The 16,157-nt window shown below is 48.9% G+C and overlaps 1 protein-coding gene across 2 annotated transcripts in view; it reads right to left on the bottom strand.

Annotated features, from left to right (window-relative positions):
• Positions 1–4,850: 4,850 nt before the first annotated feature.
• TMEM40 (transmembrane protein 40) overlaps positions 4,851–16,157 on the bottom strand; it is a 31,514-nt gene continuing 20,207 nt past the window's right edge. For both annotated transcript variants that reach the window (XM_079713507.1, XM_079713508.1), the window contains exons 4-11: positions 13,785–13,838; positions 11,445–11,480; positions 11,039–11,071; positions 10,588–10,635; positions 6,486–6,557; positions 6,329–6,403; positions 5,766–5,828; positions 4,851–5,007 (exon numbers count right to left, since the gene is read on the bottom strand). In XM_079713507.1, the coding sequence (XP_079569633.1) occupies positions 4,988–5,007; positions 5,766–5,828; positions 6,329–6,403; positions 6,486–6,557; positions 10,588–10,635; positions 11,039–11,071; positions 11,445–11,480; positions 13,785–13,838 (401 nt within the window). In that variant the 3' untranslated portion in view covers positions 4,851–4,987. The remainder of the gene's footprint in view (positions 5,008–5,765; positions 5,829–6,328; positions 6,404–6,485; positions 6,558–10,587; positions 10,636–11,038; positions 11,072–11,444; positions 11,481–13,784; positions 13,839–16,157) is intronic.

Below are 16,157 nucleotides of genomic sequence, written 5' to 3'. Positions count from 1 at the left end.
TGGGGAAAGGTCAGGGGACTGCGGTAGGCGCACACTTCCAGCCATACTATGGATTAGACCTTAATGTCTCCAAATTTACCCTTCCTCTCTGCTCCTATCGCCCCACCTCTAGTCTCATCCCATTAGTCTGGGCCCTCTGAGAAGCTAGCACAGGATGAGATGAAATATGGAAGGATGTCCTTAGGAAAAACACCTATGGGAGAGAAAAAGGGAGGGAGGGGAAGGCTGGGATGATGCAAATCTAGCCCCAGGGGAAGAAGACAGGGAAGGAGGGTCAGGTGGAAGGGTTTTGTCTGCTGGATACTCTAAGGAGAGTTCGGCAGGTGTCAGGGAGTCCTCAAGCCGAAGTCAACTGTCAGAGGAGTCCTGTGTCTCCCAGGAAAGGGCCTGCTTAGTATGCCTTCTGAGTCAACGGCGAGGAGCATCCCACGGGAAGCACGGCCTCGGTTCAAACACAGAGCACAGCAGCCCTTGGTCAATTATGTTCCCTGTAGTTGGAGGTCATGCTCATTCGCATGGCCCCCACAGAGCCACCAGAGTGATCTTTCTAAAATGCAATCTCAGGGCTTCCCTGGCGGCGCAGTGGTTGAGAGTCCGCCTGCTGATGCAGGGGACACGGGTTCGTGCCCCGGTCTGGGAAGATCCCACATGCCGCGGAGCGGCTGGGTCCGTGCGCCATGGCCGCTGAGCCTGCGCATCCGGAGCCTGTGCTCCGCAACGGGAGAGGCCACAGCAGTGAGAAGCCCGCGTACCGCAAAAAAAAAATAAAAAAATAAAATAAAATAAAATGCAATCTCACCATGTCACTCCTCTGCTCAAACACCTTCCATGGCTCCCCACTGTCCTCAGGCTAAAGCCCAGCTCCTTACCCCAGCTCTCAAGGTTCTCCGGGGGGAAGCAGGCCATTTGCCCTGTGTGATATCTTGCCCACTAATCCTCACTCCTACCCAGCCATGCTGGACTGATACCTGTTGCCCCCAAGACATGCTGTCCTTTCACTCCTCCATGTCTTTGCCCACCCTGGGCCCTCTGCCTGCAAAGCCCTTCCCTACATCTTCCCCGCAAAGCCCAGCCTCCACGTCAAGCACTTTCCCCAGCTTCCCAGGCTCAGTCAGCAGCATCCCCTGGCTCCATCTCTGGTCCTGCCTGGGTCCTCTGGCGTAGATGGAGGATTCCTGGGGCCGTGTCAGGAGAAGGAGACAACTGCCACAGCACTGCTGGGCTTCCCTCTTTTCCTCCCAGTGCAAGCTGGCTTGGATGGCCTCGAAAGACCCTCATACCCGTGTCCTCCTCTGCTGTGGTCACAGGAGAAACCCAGTGCACAGTGTCCAGGGCAACCAGAGATAGAAGCCCACCCCATCCAAACCCTGCTCCACCACCCCACTTTGCAACCCTGCCTTCCTGGACTCAGGATTCAATGCTTTATTTTTAGACCACTTGTTGGACTGGGGCTCCGGGAATCTGCCTGACGCCTGAGGTGTAACCAGACCCCACTGGCACTGGCCTTGAGCTGTAGCTCGGCAGAGAAGCAGTGAGGGGTTCCAAGGGCAGTGCTGGGGGCTGGGGCCCCAGGGAGGCAGCACACTAGGGCAGGCAGACCCTCCGCTGAGATCTGGAGGTGGGGGGCTTTCTCTCCCGGCGCACAAGGGGCCCCTACAACCTGACCCACCTGAGCCCCTCCTTTGACACCTGGGCCCAGAAAGCCCAAGGATACCAGCAGCAGTTCGAACTCACGTCTTCACAGGCAGTCACCCTTAGGTCAGGCATCGGCTCCCTCGGCCCCCTCTCTCCCCTGCTCCCCACTGTTCTACACCGGGCTTTGTTTGCCTGCCTGCCCCTGAGGGCCTTAATATGTGCCTCTGCCCAAATCAAGTACCTCTACTCTGTGCCAGAAATGCAATCATCTCACATAACCCTTGCCACACACTGTAAGGTGGGCGCTGCTGTGATCCCCATTGTACAGATAAGGAAACTGAGGCTGAGACAGGGAAGGCTAACCACACTGCCGTCAAGTCAGCAAGTTCATGTTTCTATTGTGAAACCCTGCATGCTGTTTGTTCATTTGATAAATATCTTATCTGTGCACTCCAGGCTCCCTTTTGAGGAAAGTAAGTTATACACAAGTGCTTGAAATCCAAACCTCAGAAACTAACCTTCCATGTCTTAGTTTTCCTGTCTGTACAATGGGGATCGTGGACAGGTGCTACCTCTCAGCGTTGTGATGAGGATGAAATGACATGGTGTATGCAAAGTACTTGGCTCCACATCCAGCACAGAACAAGTACTGAACAAATGTCAGCTGCTGATATTATCATCTAAGTATAGAGGGATTATTCTGTTAAGCATGAAATACCCAGTGGCTGGAAATGATGCTTAGGGAGAGTATGTAGTAACAGAAAAATGCTTATATATGAAAGAGAAAAGGGCCCAAAATAAAAATAAATGAACTCATGCACTAAAAAGACTCACAGGAAACACACCAAAATACCATCTGTGGTGGATTTTGGTTCTGGGATTTGGGGCAATTTTTTTTCTAACAAAATGTAAAAGAAGGTAATACATCACTAAGAAGAAGCACAATCCTCTTCACACTGATATTCAGGTGCAATGCAATCCCAGCAGAGTTCCCACCGGCTTCTTTGCGGAAGTGGATAAGCTGATCCTAAAACTTGTGTAGAAATGCAAGGGACCCAGAACAGCCAAAACAATCTTGAAAATGAGGGACAAAGTTGGAGGGCTGGGCCGCAGGTGCTGCTGTCAGGGCTGAGCTGAGACCTGAATGTTGAGATAACATAGCCATGACCATCAGGAACATTCCCTACTCGTGGGTCATTTATTCTCTTGAAAGAAGGCCTTAAGCTTCATTGACAGAGGCGTCTTAGCACAGAGCAGAAAAATTCTTGCAGTACAAGGTGCTCTGGGAGGTAGCAAGCCTTTCATCCCTTGAGGTGTGGGAGCTGAGTTGGAAAACCCCAAAAATGAGAGAATGCAAAAGTCCTGAGGAGTCCTTTAGTCTCACGGTTTCCAAAAGATAAAATTTTCACCAGACCACAGTGACTTGAGGGCAAAGGACACATAGTAAGATTTCCATAAAGCTTCATTTTTTCATTTTAAGCCCCATTTTGTTTCTGATGACAATTTCCCTGCTTTTTTGATGCGGGACTATCCTTTCTGTTATAAAATGATGCTGACAGTTGATGTTTTTTGCTATTTTTATTTCCTTAATTGGCAAGATAAGGAGTTGGCAGCGCTCTTTTTCTCACTTTATAAAAATATTCTGGGGGACTTCCCTGGTGGCGCAGCGGTTAAGAATCCGCCTGCCAATGCAGGGGACACTAGTTCGAGCCCTGGTTTGGGAAGATTCCACATGCTGCGGAGCAACTAGGCCTGTGAGCCACAACTACTGAGCCCGTGTGCTACAACTACTGAAGCCCCCATGCCTAGAGCCCGTGCTCCGTAACAAGAGAAGCCACCGCAATGAGAAGCCCGCTCACCGCAACTAGAGAAAGCCCGTGCACAGCAACAAAGACCCAACGCCAGCCAAAAATAAATAAATAAAATAAATTTTTTTAAATTAAAAAACAATTCTGTAACTCTGAGAACTCCCAAATCTGGGAAATACTGAGAAAAAACTGCAGCTGCCTCAGGGATGCTCTGCCTGGGGTGGGGGACTGGACTAGCCAAGCTCTGTAAGGAGAACACAGGCTTGGGTTCCACTCACAGCTCTGCCACTGACTTGCTGTGGGAACTGGACAAGTTACTACAACTCCTCGAGTCTCTGTTTCTCCATCTGCAAAATGAGGATGATGTACACATCTCAAGGCTGTTGTAAGAATTAAACCACATAATGGACCTGGACAATCACAAGCACTTGAGAAAGTGTCTTCCAGAGTCCATGAGCTCAGTAAAGGTCCCCATGTTTTTCTTCGGCAAGTCGAAGAGTTGTCACTTCTTCAATTATTCTTTACATCCCCACTCTAGTTTCTTCTTCTGTGTATTCTCTAGTTTGTCACTGTCACTCTTGATATATGAATCTAGAACATATTCTATCGGCGTGGTCTGGCTGTGTACAAGAGAGAACCTACTATCACCTCCTTCAGTCTAGACTCTATACCTCCACTAACACAACCCGAGTTTGCAATGGATTTTTTTGTGCTCTTATCTCACTTCTTTGGTATTTGTTGAGCTGAGAATACCTAATAGCTCCAGATCTTATTCACAAGAATGTTTGCAAAACCCTGTCTCCTATTCCAAACCTGTGCAATTGAAGTCTTCGACCTAAAATGAGGGGCTTTTTGCATTTATTCCCTTTTATACTTTGTCCAGTAGGACAAGGTGCCCCCTCTGACTAGATGGGGTCAAAGAAGACCTCAAATGTATTCTCACACTCAAGAAACTGAAAGGAATATTTAGCTGACTCTTTTTAGTCCAGGGAACAGAATGTTTATTTGAATCTTAATGGAGTCCAAGGACAGCAGGGCTGGCACTAGGTAATCGGAAGACCTGGATGCTGTGGATTTAGTTCCCCAAAATCTCACCTGTATCAGGTTCACGCCAGGGGCCTGACGTGGTACTTCCCTGCCTCAGGGCAGTGGACCATCTGTCTGTCCCGGGATGGCCCGGGGACTTGAGAGAATTCACAAGCCCAGACAGATTACAGCTTGCAGGGCCCAGGGGTCTCTTACTGTCTCCTGAGAGGAGTGATGTCCCAGGATCCTCCCGCTGATCCAGGCCCCATGAAGGGCACAGGCCCGCATCCTCCCTCTCCTGCCATCCTGGCAGCTGGGTTGTGTGCCAACACTGCCCGAGGGACACCTTGGCCCAGCTGGTGCCAATGTTCAGACCACATGGAAGGCAAAGCGCTCTCTTTATTGCTCTAGTTTGGCCCGCCTGCGCGTCTCCCAGGACGCCGCTCTGTCCTCGTGGGCTGAAAGGATGCAGTGGTGGTCACGCGGGGCCTGGCCTGGCTGCCCACCTGGCACTGGCCTCAGTCGGTCTTCCTGAAGCCTGGAAGGCAAAGCCCACAGGATGGCATGGGATTCTGAAGGCAGCCAGGCCTCCTCCCCACCATTACCCCAGATGCCCAAATACCCCTCATAGCTGGGATAAGGCAGTCATGACCCACAGCCATTGCAACAAATTTCCCCTTGAGGCATGAGATGGATTAAAGGAGACAAAAGTTCAAGACACGGAAGCACACAGCCCCTGGCCTCTCAGTTTTGTGATTTAATGGTAGACACAGAGCTGCTGGTCAAGAAAGAGGATCTCCTTTAGCCTTGCCCAGCCACTCCAGCTGTGTGATTCTGGGCAAGTCACTCTACCTCTCTGATGAGTGTAACTGACTAATGAGTTTCCTCATCAGCCAAGTGTAAGATAACTGAAACCCCCTCTCACCCCCGGTTGGGCAAATAAAATCACAAAGAAGATACTGTTTGGAGAGACGCAAAGTTCTATGAGAGAATGAGGAATACCCAGGTCTCCTCCACTTCCCTACAATGGTTCAGACTTAAGGACTTTTACATCCATTCCTTACTGGATTTTCACAACACCTTTGTGCTGTAGGTATTATTACACTCATCTTCCAAGTGAGGAAACTGAGGCCAAAAGAGGCTCTAGAACCCCAGAAATGGTAAATTGAAGGAGGCAGGACTTGAACCCAAGCCCATGACTCCAGGCCCTGTGCTCTTTCCAGTATGCTAAGCCTCATTTGCAACAGAAGACCCTGGTAGGGAGAGAAAGTGAACATAGAAGAATGTAAAAGTTACCTATCAGCCTCAACTTCTGAAAGAGGGGAACGAAGCCACGCAGGACGCTGTGGATCCGGTACACTGTCAAGAACGGAGGAGAGAAAGGTGATGGAGCTTTGTGTCCCCTCGAGGGATCCGGGGTCAGACCTTCCCCTGCCTGCCCTTGAACAAAGGCCTAACCCGTACAAACAAAGCTCTGATGGTGGAATTTCAGGCTGCAGGTTAAGCTCAGATAATGGTATTGAGTTCTTATTATTAAAAACCACCATGAGCAGCAATAACAATGCCAGGAAGCTAGGCAAATTCAGTACCTTACTCCATTAACTGCCTTGTTTTCAGTATCTGGCTAATTCTGTTTGTTTGCCACTTTAAACTGTCTTTGTTGTATTTTTATGGAGCTGCCCATTTTTTCCATGGGGTTTTGCCAACGACCTCACATTGACCTTGAAAGCGGTCAGGAAGCAAACACGAGCATAAAGAAATCTTTACAGAAAGTTTAGGTCATGGCTTTCCGGCCCTTGGCGAGCCTCTGCGGCCAGCCCAGCCACTGCCCTCCCAGAGTCTGTGTGCGAGGGTCTTACCCAGGCCAAAGTAGATGCCAACGGTCTCCAAGGAGGCGAAGGTGAGCAGCCCGACCCCAAGGGATATGAACCAGTCTGCAGGGGCAGCGAGGGAGAGAATCGTCAGCCTGCAAGTCTGGACCCCCAGCCCCCCCCGTTCTCACCCCCCCACACTCACCTTTATAATAGTGATAACACACCAGCAAGGCCCCAATGGCAAAGCAGAGGAGGACGAAATGGAAAAACTCATCTGTAAAGGCAGAGGTGATGATTACTGTTTGCTCCTCCTTTCTCTCTTTTTAATTAACTAAAATATTCCTGTCTCTGCTCAAAGGGAGCTTTATTCAGAGAATCTGCTCCTGACCAGCCCAACTAAAACAGTACCCCAAGCCCCACCTGTTTCAGCCCTCACCTCACTTTATTATTTTTCTAACACTTATCACCACTCAACTTGCTGGATTTTCATTGCTGTGTTTATTCTCTGACCCACTCTGTAGGATGGTGGTTGGGGATTTTGCCCATCATCTAAAGCGGCGCCAGGCATGCAGAGGTGTCTGACGCCTTATTTGTCGAATGATGCTAAATACAATTGTAAAAAACGCACGTGCCTAGTTTAAAAGTTTCACATTGCTCCATTCTCCCTTCCTAATCCAACTCCTTAAAAGCAAGCAGTGATTGACAAAACTTTTCCAAGTATATACATGCACATTCAAAAAAAACAAAAGCAGGATCAGTTTGTGTACCTGGTGCTCTATGGTTTGTTTTCCTCTTTGATAGATTGGGGCCATTCTTTCTATCTCCGAGCATATACAGATCTGCCCTGTTCTTTTTTATATATATATAAATTTATTTATGTATTTATTTTTGGCTGTGTTGGGTCTTCGTTGCTGCGTGCGGGCTTTCTCTAGTTGCGAGCGGGGCCTACTCTTCGTTATGGTGTGCAGGCTTCTCGTTGTGGTGGCTTCTCTTGTTGCAGAGCACGGGCTCTAGGTGTGCAGGCTCAGTAGTTGTGGCTCGCAGGCTCTACAGCACAGGCTCAATAGTTGTGGTGCACAGGCTTAGTTGCTCCGCGGCATGTGGGATCTTCCTGGACCGGGGCTCGAACCTGTGTCCCCTGCATTGGCAGGTGGATTCTTAACCACTGCACAGCAGGGAAGCCCCTGCCCTGTTCTTTCTGATGGCTGCATAGTGTTCCATGGCATAAACTTACCCTAATTTATGTAACTAGTCTCCCATTGAGGAAGCTAGAAGGGACTGATGTTTTGCACCAAACATCACCGCACATGAATGTGTCTGTGCCCTTGTGTGTGCGTTTCCGTGGGCCTGGTGCCCAGAAGCAGCATTGCAGGCTCTTCCTAGTAGTTAATGGAGGTAGAGAGAGTAGCTGGGAGGCAGGGCCCGTGCCCTGGGCAGGAATTCAGGGATGGTTTGTGAAGGAGGCCCCCCTGCCCTTTGCCAGGCGCTGCGGGAGTCATCAGGGGAGAGAACACAGGGGCCTTGACCCAGGCAGAGGGTTGTGATTGGGGAGATGCCAAAAAGGTTTTTAAAAGAAAGAAAAAGAAAAAAGAGAGGACAATTCAGAGATGGTTCCCTGGAACGAGGCAGGCTCTCTGAGTGGCCAAGGCTGCTGGGAATGTGTCCTACTTTAGTCCAGTTTGGCCACTGATGTGCTGTGAACTTTGGACAAGTGTCCTGACTCCCTTGAGCCTCAGCGTTCTCACTGATAAATCAAGGAGAGCAACCTCTACACCCTGACGGAGGGATGGATGGGGGTCTTGGAGGGGAACGTGTTTTGTAAATGGTAAAAGGCAGAGTGAGACTACATATCACTGGTGGCATGTGGAAGGCAAGTGAACAGAAGTGAGGAGGGTATTTCTGGTTGTGTTTTTGTTATTTTTTTTCTGGGGGGAAAATCAAAAGAGTATTTCTAGAACATTCTTGGCTCTGAAATCAATTTGTCCTTTAGGGGAAAAAAAGACGTCATGCAGAACTAGACTTAACGTTTAAGAAAGCATCAGGCTTAGGTCTGTTCAGAGATGTGACAGAGTGGGGGTGAAAACTCTTTCCTCACCCAAATCTTCAGAAATGCAAAATGAATTCCTAGCAGAGAATTTCTCCCTGGATCTTCCCCCCATTTTTCTTATGAGTAAATACTTAGAAAATACAAGGTTTTTAAAAAGAGAGAGACAGAAGAGAAATGTAAGACCAAACAGAGGGCTGGATGAGTAGGGCAGCTTAGTTTGAAAAAGCAAAAAATTAGAAATAACCTAAACATCTATCAGGTGGGGAACGGTAATCACACTATAAGATACCCACACTGTGGAACTGAATGCAGGTGTAAGATGTCATAAGCATTCAGGACTCATCATGTCTGGGCAGTCCAGGAAGGCTTAACGGAAGAAAGAGAGTTTGAGGTAAGCCTTAAAAACAGCCAAGGCAGTAGGAGTTGGATGAAAGGGAAGATTGTGTGTGTGTGTGCGCGCGCACGCGTGCGTGCACACATTGACGTGCCATGAGATGGGTAAGAAGGTGGGACCAAGGCACAGACCCCGGACAGTGAAGGGTTCCACCAGGTGAGCACAGGGTGAGTGAATTTCTGGGAAGAGAACTTCAAGTTTTAGGGAACTAGAAGTTTTGGGGGCTGAAGAGATCAGGCCAGGATAAGGACTCCAAGGTGTATTGGAGCCAGGAGGGACCTAGGGGATCACCTTTGTCTGCTTTTTCTGATTTCAGCCATCCACACACCACCTTTGTGGGTTTTGCCCTTTGTACGTAGCAGTGCTTATGGCCTTCACAATTTCATGCTACCCAAGGACCACTTGTACTATTTACTTAAAGTTTTTCTTTAAGCAGATTCTTATTTTTTCTTAAATAGATTTACTTGAAAAGGAAACTTCATGTCACAACACTAAGTGGAAAACTAGGATCCCATGTCTTAAAAACAAACACAAGGCCCATAAAGCAAGACGGTGAAGGTCTACCCGCCCGCTGCCTGCAGATGGCTCTGTGCACAGTCCTGACCTCTGTGTCTGGAGGGCAGCGAGCAAGGGTCAGGGTGGCACTAAAGGCCCGGGGGCTCCAAGCAGAGAAAGAGAGGGGAAAGGGCAGTCACTTTCTCACTTGGGGGTATAATGCCATGTCCTGAAGCAACCTGGACATGGCCTGCGCTTTGGGAATCTCGGTTTTAGTGGGATGAGGCTCACTTCATAGCCCAGGACAGCTCGACAGCACGTCCCGGTTCATGTAGCTGGATGGAGGCAGAGCCAGGGGCTCGGACCCAGGTCTCCCACTCCCTAAAGGCAGGCTTTTGAACAACTCAAAATATTTCTAGAGGGCTTCCCTGGTGGTCCCGTGGTAAAGAATCCGCCTGCCAATGCAGGGGACGTGGCTTCGATCCCTGGTCGGGGAACTAAGAACCCACATGCCGCGGGGCAGCTAAGCCCGCGCCCCGCAACTACTGAGCCTGCACTCTAGAGCCCGTGCTCTGCAACAAGAGAAGCCACTGCAGTGAGAAGCCCACGCACCGCAACGAAGAGGAGCCCCCGCTCGCCACAACTAGAGAAGGCCTCCACGCGAATACCCAACGCAGCCAAAAATAAATAAATAAATTTATATATAAAACACAAAACAAAACAAAAACTATGGTCTCGGGAGTCCCCTGGTGGCATAGTGGTTAGGATTCCAGGCTTTCACTGCTGGGGCCCGAGTTCAGTCCCTGGTCGGTGAACTAAGAAGATTCCACATGCCTCGCAATGCGGCCAAAAAAAAAAACCCCCAAAAACCCCCCTCCAAAAAACATGGTCTCCCTTCCCACCCTTACCCTCCTCCCCGAAGCCCCCACGATTCCAGGCCTGAAGTCGAGGCAATCCCTCTGTTTCTCATCACTCCTTCCCTAGAGTCCAGTCTAATCTAACCTCACAGCTTCCTCGGCCCAGCCTGTTCCCAGCTCCCCATTATGGCCATAAGGCCTGGAGGGCATTTATCATGCTAGTGACTCGGCGTACAGCAGAAAGAGCACAGGACCAGGATCCAAGCCCAAGTTGTGTCACTCACTAGCTGTAAGACCACTCCCCGTCCTTGAGCCTCAGTTTCTATATCTGAAAAACAGGAATCATTGTACCACCTTCTCAAGGTGATTCTAAGCTGAGGATTTTGCAAACTGCAGGGCCCGCAGCAGAGGTGGGCCATGATTACTGTCATTCCAGGCCACCAGCTGACTTTCTACCCAGAGAAATCTGGACCAGACAAAAGAAGCAGCCCTGGAACCCCAATTTCCTTACCATCCTTCTTTATATTTAGTCTTCTGAACTGAGAGGCCTCCACTTCTCCTTGGGAACAAGAGAGAGACGAGGGTTTAACTCTGGCACGGGATAGCTCGTGGGATTCTCGCTCCCCTGCCTCACTGAGAATGGCTCTCCCAGGTTCTATTTCCTGGGTCAGAGGGCACTCACTGCAGGACTGGTCAGGGCAAAGCTTGAAGGTGGGGTGGCTGTCCTTGGACCCCCACTGATGCCCTCCTCCTCCACAGGCCTGTGTCTGTTCTGTTCCATGTCCCCTGAGCCCGGAGGGCCCTTTCCTGGATCACGGTGACACTCTGGCTGGTGACGGCCTTGCTGCTGGGACTGATCTCCCTCCCCCGCAGGCTGCCTGTGGTCCCGTCCCACCCCCTGGAATCCAGGCCCCCACCCCCTGGAATCCAGGCCGCCTCCCGCTCTCCTCTTGCATATTTACCACTCTCTGGGTTAGAGCCTCTCCTTCGGAGTCCTGTAAATTAGAAACTCAACATTAGTGCCCAGGCCAGCTTGGGTCCTTAACGAGTGCCACAGGTGACCTCTGAAAACGCCCCTGTTGAATTCTCCAGCCCCCAGGGGATCTTTCTATCTATAGATGGTTATTAATAATCCCTTTGTTCTTGCCTGGACCCCCTTTCTAACCTCCACTGGCCCCCTGTCTCATGCCACAGCCAGCCCCGCCTGCTTGCTGAGCCCAGGTCAGAGCCCCAGGCCCCAAGCAGACTTGGAGTCCCATCTCTCAGAGCCGTGCACCTGACAGCACCTGCCTCTTTTGGGGGAAAGACGGTGCCCAGACCTCGTTCAACACCAGTACCAACGACCCCTCTCCCCTAACAGACACTCACCTGATTCCTCAAACGGCACCAACTCCCCGGGGGCACCTGCACAGAAGGGAAATCAGTGACTGCATATTCGTATCCTCTGGGTGGGGAGAAGTTACACTGCAGGGAAGTGGAGCTCTCTCACCCAGAGACTTTCCATTGATCTGCAGGGGGCACTGGAGCAAACTGGAGAGTTCCTCTTTCATCTAAAGGGGCAGGCACCACCCCGCAGTCCCCGAAAGCTGCCGCAGCAATGCCTGCCCCATGTTACAGGTCTTCTAATTTCCCATGAGAAGCCAGAAATCCAGGTTTTTATATAAACTTCTTGACTATAAAAAAAGCTGGCACTTCATATTCCATCGAATCAAAGATATCATGGTTTGTGAGAATGACATCATTTTATGCAAGGAAAACTACTGCCAATTATAACTGCAAGTTGCCAGTGATTTTAAGAGGCACCCTGATTTCATAGATCTCCAGGTGTGAAAAACTGTTAGTTGTAGACATGATGAAATATATTAAGAACAATAATAATAATAAAGATACTCTGTGAGCCAGATAATATACATCTGTACACACAGGCCACCAGTTTGCAATCTGTGCCTGTTCATTCCTATCCAGATGCAGGTGAGGACACTCAGTCACGTGGCTCCAGCCCCACCAGGCCCTGAGCTTGTGGAAGTCAAGCTGGGTTGTACCATGGGGGCCCCGGCCCCTGACCCCAGTGTGGAGCTCCTGTCTGGGCTGCCTAGGGTGAATCGAGCACTGTACCTGCCCTGAGGTGCAGCCTTCCCTTTAATCTGACCTGGGTGGCCCTCCCACCTCATTCACACTCTGGTTCTTTTTTTTTTTTTTAATATTTATTTACTTAGGCTGCGCTGGGTCTTAGTTGCGGCACGCAGGAACTTTAGTTGTGGCATGCAGACTCTTAGTTGTGGCATGCATGGGGGATCTAGTTCCCCAACCAGGGATGGAACCCGGGCCCCCTGCATTGGGAACGCGGAGTGTTTCCCACTGAACCACCAGGGAAGTCCCCACCCTCTGGTTCTTGGTGCCTACTCTATTCCCAGTGACTTCTCTCCTAACCTGTCACCTTCTTCCCCTCAAGGGCAGGCAGGAGTCCCCACTCTGTACACTTCCGCCCTCCAGATCAGCCCCAGGACACAAACACCTGAAGGGGGCACTCAGCTCATGGCAATAAACACTCAGTATGCTGAACTGTCTTTAGGCTAATGTGCAAACGGGAACCAGTGTCTGCAAGTGACCGGAGAGGCCAGCACCAAGGGTACAGAAGGCAAACCAAGAACAGCCTGAAATGAGACCCTGGCAGTGTAATTACCAAGTACCTCTGGTGTCTCGGGAGGGGGGAGGCGGGGCGGGGAATTCATTACTTGGGGGAATTAATTCACAAATACATGACGATATCTACTTTTTCTACATAAACATGACACTTTTTGATGAGAAAAAAACATTTAAAATGTATGTATATGTAACAGTTTCTCTCTCATTTTACACTCAGTGAAAACTTTCTTACACTACTTAATTAACAACATTTTTAAAAATTAGATAGTACCTGTTTTTGTTTAAAAAAAAAAAGAAAAAGAAAATCAGAAAATTCAGATGAAAGAAAATAGTATGACGATTACTCACAATGCTACCACCCAGTGGCAGCCACTGGTAATACCTTGATGCAGAATATTAAGATATTTCATTTCCATTTCTTTGAATGTATATGTGTTTCCCGTTGTATTTCTTGGGTTATTATCTGGCATTAGGAGACTAAGCAGATTATGTAAATGTTGGATTAAACAAAGTTAAACAGGTTTTCTTATCTGGCAGTGTTCATTTATGAGGCTTTTTGGCAAACTGGTTCATTCCTACAAATTCCTCCATCTCATCAAAGTGCTACCAAGCTAAGTGCCATAATATTTATATCTGCTTGCTGAAAAAATCATGATGCTTAGAGACAATTACTCCGTAATTTGAGTTTTGTAGAAATCAGGTCCTTAATTTTCCCTTGCATTCTTAAACAACCCAGTATTCCAAGAGAGAGGGTACTGATTAAGTTCCATCTTGCTGGTTGGAAAGCTGAGGCCCAGAAAGGTTGAGTGACTGGTCACAGTCAACCTGCAAGTCAGGGTTACAGATCAGAAGAGATTCCAAGACAGTCTGACTGTGGCAGAAAATGCCTGCCCCCACCTCCATCTGCCCATGTTATAACCACTCACCTTGCCATATCTCCTATGTCTGCCCAGGACTTTCAGCTCATGAAACACCCTCATCACCTTGTTTCCTCCCAACAAAGCCCTAAGTCTTCGTGTCCTTTGTTTAATTCTGTTTCCCCCAAAGCCACTGGACAATCACCTTCATAGAGTTGAAGCTCATCCTTCAAAACTTCAGGCTCCCCATGCTCAGCACCTGGGTGTAGACAAAGCCTGTTAGTCAGCTCCCCCCAGTTACAGCACCCCAGAGTGGCTTCCCTCTCCTGGCATCGGAAGCCTTAAAAAGTAACACAGTCCTTGCGCTGGGGGTGAGGTGGGCGCTCTTCAAGTGGCAAGACAGCTGTACAAGAGCTTTCCTGCTGCTCTGACGCCCCTCACACGCCCCAAGGTGACTGTGTTCAGCTGACTAAAGAAGAATTGGGGGCCTGAGAGGACCTGGGCCTCGTTCAAAGTCAGTAATAAGAGTCGCCATTTATTGAGCACTTACTATGTACCAACACTGAACTAAGTAATTTATAGTTAATATTTCATTTATCCTCTTGGAAATGCTGTGAAGAAGGTATTAATACCTCTCCCTCCCCATTTTACAGATAAGGAAACTGAGGCTCACAAAAGTTAAGTTATTCGCTGAAAGTCACACAGTCAGGAAGCAGAAATTCCAGGGTTCAAACCCAGGTCTGTCACCAAGGCCTGCATTTCTAATCATTTTTATCTCCAGAAACAGAACCCAGAGCTCAGCTCTAGAGTCATGAGAGCATTTATTAAACACCTTGTGTGTGCCAGGATCTGTACTAGGCATTAATCCAGGCTCTTTCCCCCAAGTTCTTTTCTTCCCACAATCAATTTAGGCTAACATTTATTAAAAATTTTTTTTAAAAAACAAAATTATATTCTTCTGGTTATAAAAATAAAACAAGATTATTGTAAAATATCTATGGTATAAGTCAATTCAAAAAAACAAGAAAATGAAAATCACCCATAATTTAACCATCCAGAGATAACCACTATTAACATTTTGATATTTTTCCTTCCAGTCTTGTTTACAATCATGTATGTGTGAATTTTTACAAAGTGTATATGAGATCAAACAAATTCTATGATTTGAATTTCTCTTTTTCACTTTAGAGATGTATGAAGACCAGAGCTCTGACCAGGACAGGGTGTAGCGTCACTGTTGCTCTATGTTGCTGTTGTTGGACGTTAGGTTGTTTCTATTGTTTCTATTGTTGCCCTACTATAAATAACGCTGCAAGGAACAAATCTTCACACGGGGGACTTCCCTGGTGGCGCAGTGGTTAAGAATCTGCCTGCCAATGCAGGGGACACGGGTTCAAGCCCTGCTCTGGGAAGATCTCACACGCTGCAGAGCAACTAAGCCCATGCGCCACAACTACTGAGTCTGTGCTTTAGAGCCCGTGAGCCACACTACTGAGCCCGTGTGCCACAACTACGGAAGCCCTCACACCTAGAGCCCGTGCACTGCAATGAAGAGTAGCCCTCACTCGCCGCAACTAGAGAAAGCCCGAGTGCAGCAACAAAGACCCAACGCGGCCAAAAATAAATAAATAAATAAATGTATTTATTTATTTAAAAAAAAAATCTTCACACGGGCACGCTCAGGCCCACTGAGAAATTCAACCATCAGCCAAGTGGGCAAAGGAGAAATGGTGAGGCCTACTGCCTACTGCAGCTGCCCCTGCAGGGGAGACCAGCCCCCGTCTCTGCCAACGTTTTCCAGTTACTCAGGGGTGCTAGTCCTCATTGCTGCTCTTTGCACGGAACAAACACAAGCTGTGGGAGAACCTCAGCCTGGATCGAGCCTGGAATACCTCATTCTGGTGTCGGTTCTCAAAATTTAGTTTATGTGAGGAGTGTGGTCTGGGGGAAGAATTCTGCTTTGAGGGTTAGGGGACAGGAACTGCCATGAACTTTCTGTGTGACCTCAGACAAATCACTTACTATGTTCAATACGGCTTTCACTAAGATAAGACAAGGTCCTATGAAGTATCGTGTTACTGAGGTGCTTTCCCCCCTGCCCAGTATGGGGGCTGCATCAACTCTGTGATGCCACCAACGCCACCTGACTCTGGGTTTGCTGGTGCTCTGTCTCCCACCTGGAATGCCCTTCCCACTTGCTCCCTTATCCTGAAGCTTAAGCTGATGTCACACCTCCTGTAAAAGCGCTTTTCCAGCTGCCCCAGCTCACACGCATCTTGCCCACCCTCCTCTGGGGTTTCTATAGCATCAACTGTCTGTGCTTGACACAGTGGGCATGAGGGTCCCTGGTGGTGCTCATCCCTCCAACCACCTTGAGCTCCTGAAGGACGAGGCCTGGGTATCACTGTCCTAAGGCCGCCCCGCCTAGAGCAGGAGTTTGATTAAGCCTTGAAGAATGACCGCGTTGTTTGCACTCTTGGATTGGTCAGCACTCTGTGGATTCAGGCCTAGGAGTTTCTGGCTTCAGGTCCAGAGGACTCCCTTTTCCTCAGGATGACCAAGAGGGCCCCAGCAGTCC

The sequence above is a fragment of the Hyperoodon ampullatus genome (assembly GCF_949752795.1).
Source record: "Hyperoodon ampullatus genome assembly, chromosome: 10".
In the NCBI taxonomy this organism is placed as follows: Eukaryota; Metazoa; Chordata; class Mammalia; order Artiodactyla; family Ziphiidae; genus Hyperoodon; species Hyperoodon ampullatus.
This window is presented reverse-complemented; position numbering and strand designations above follow the sequence as displayed.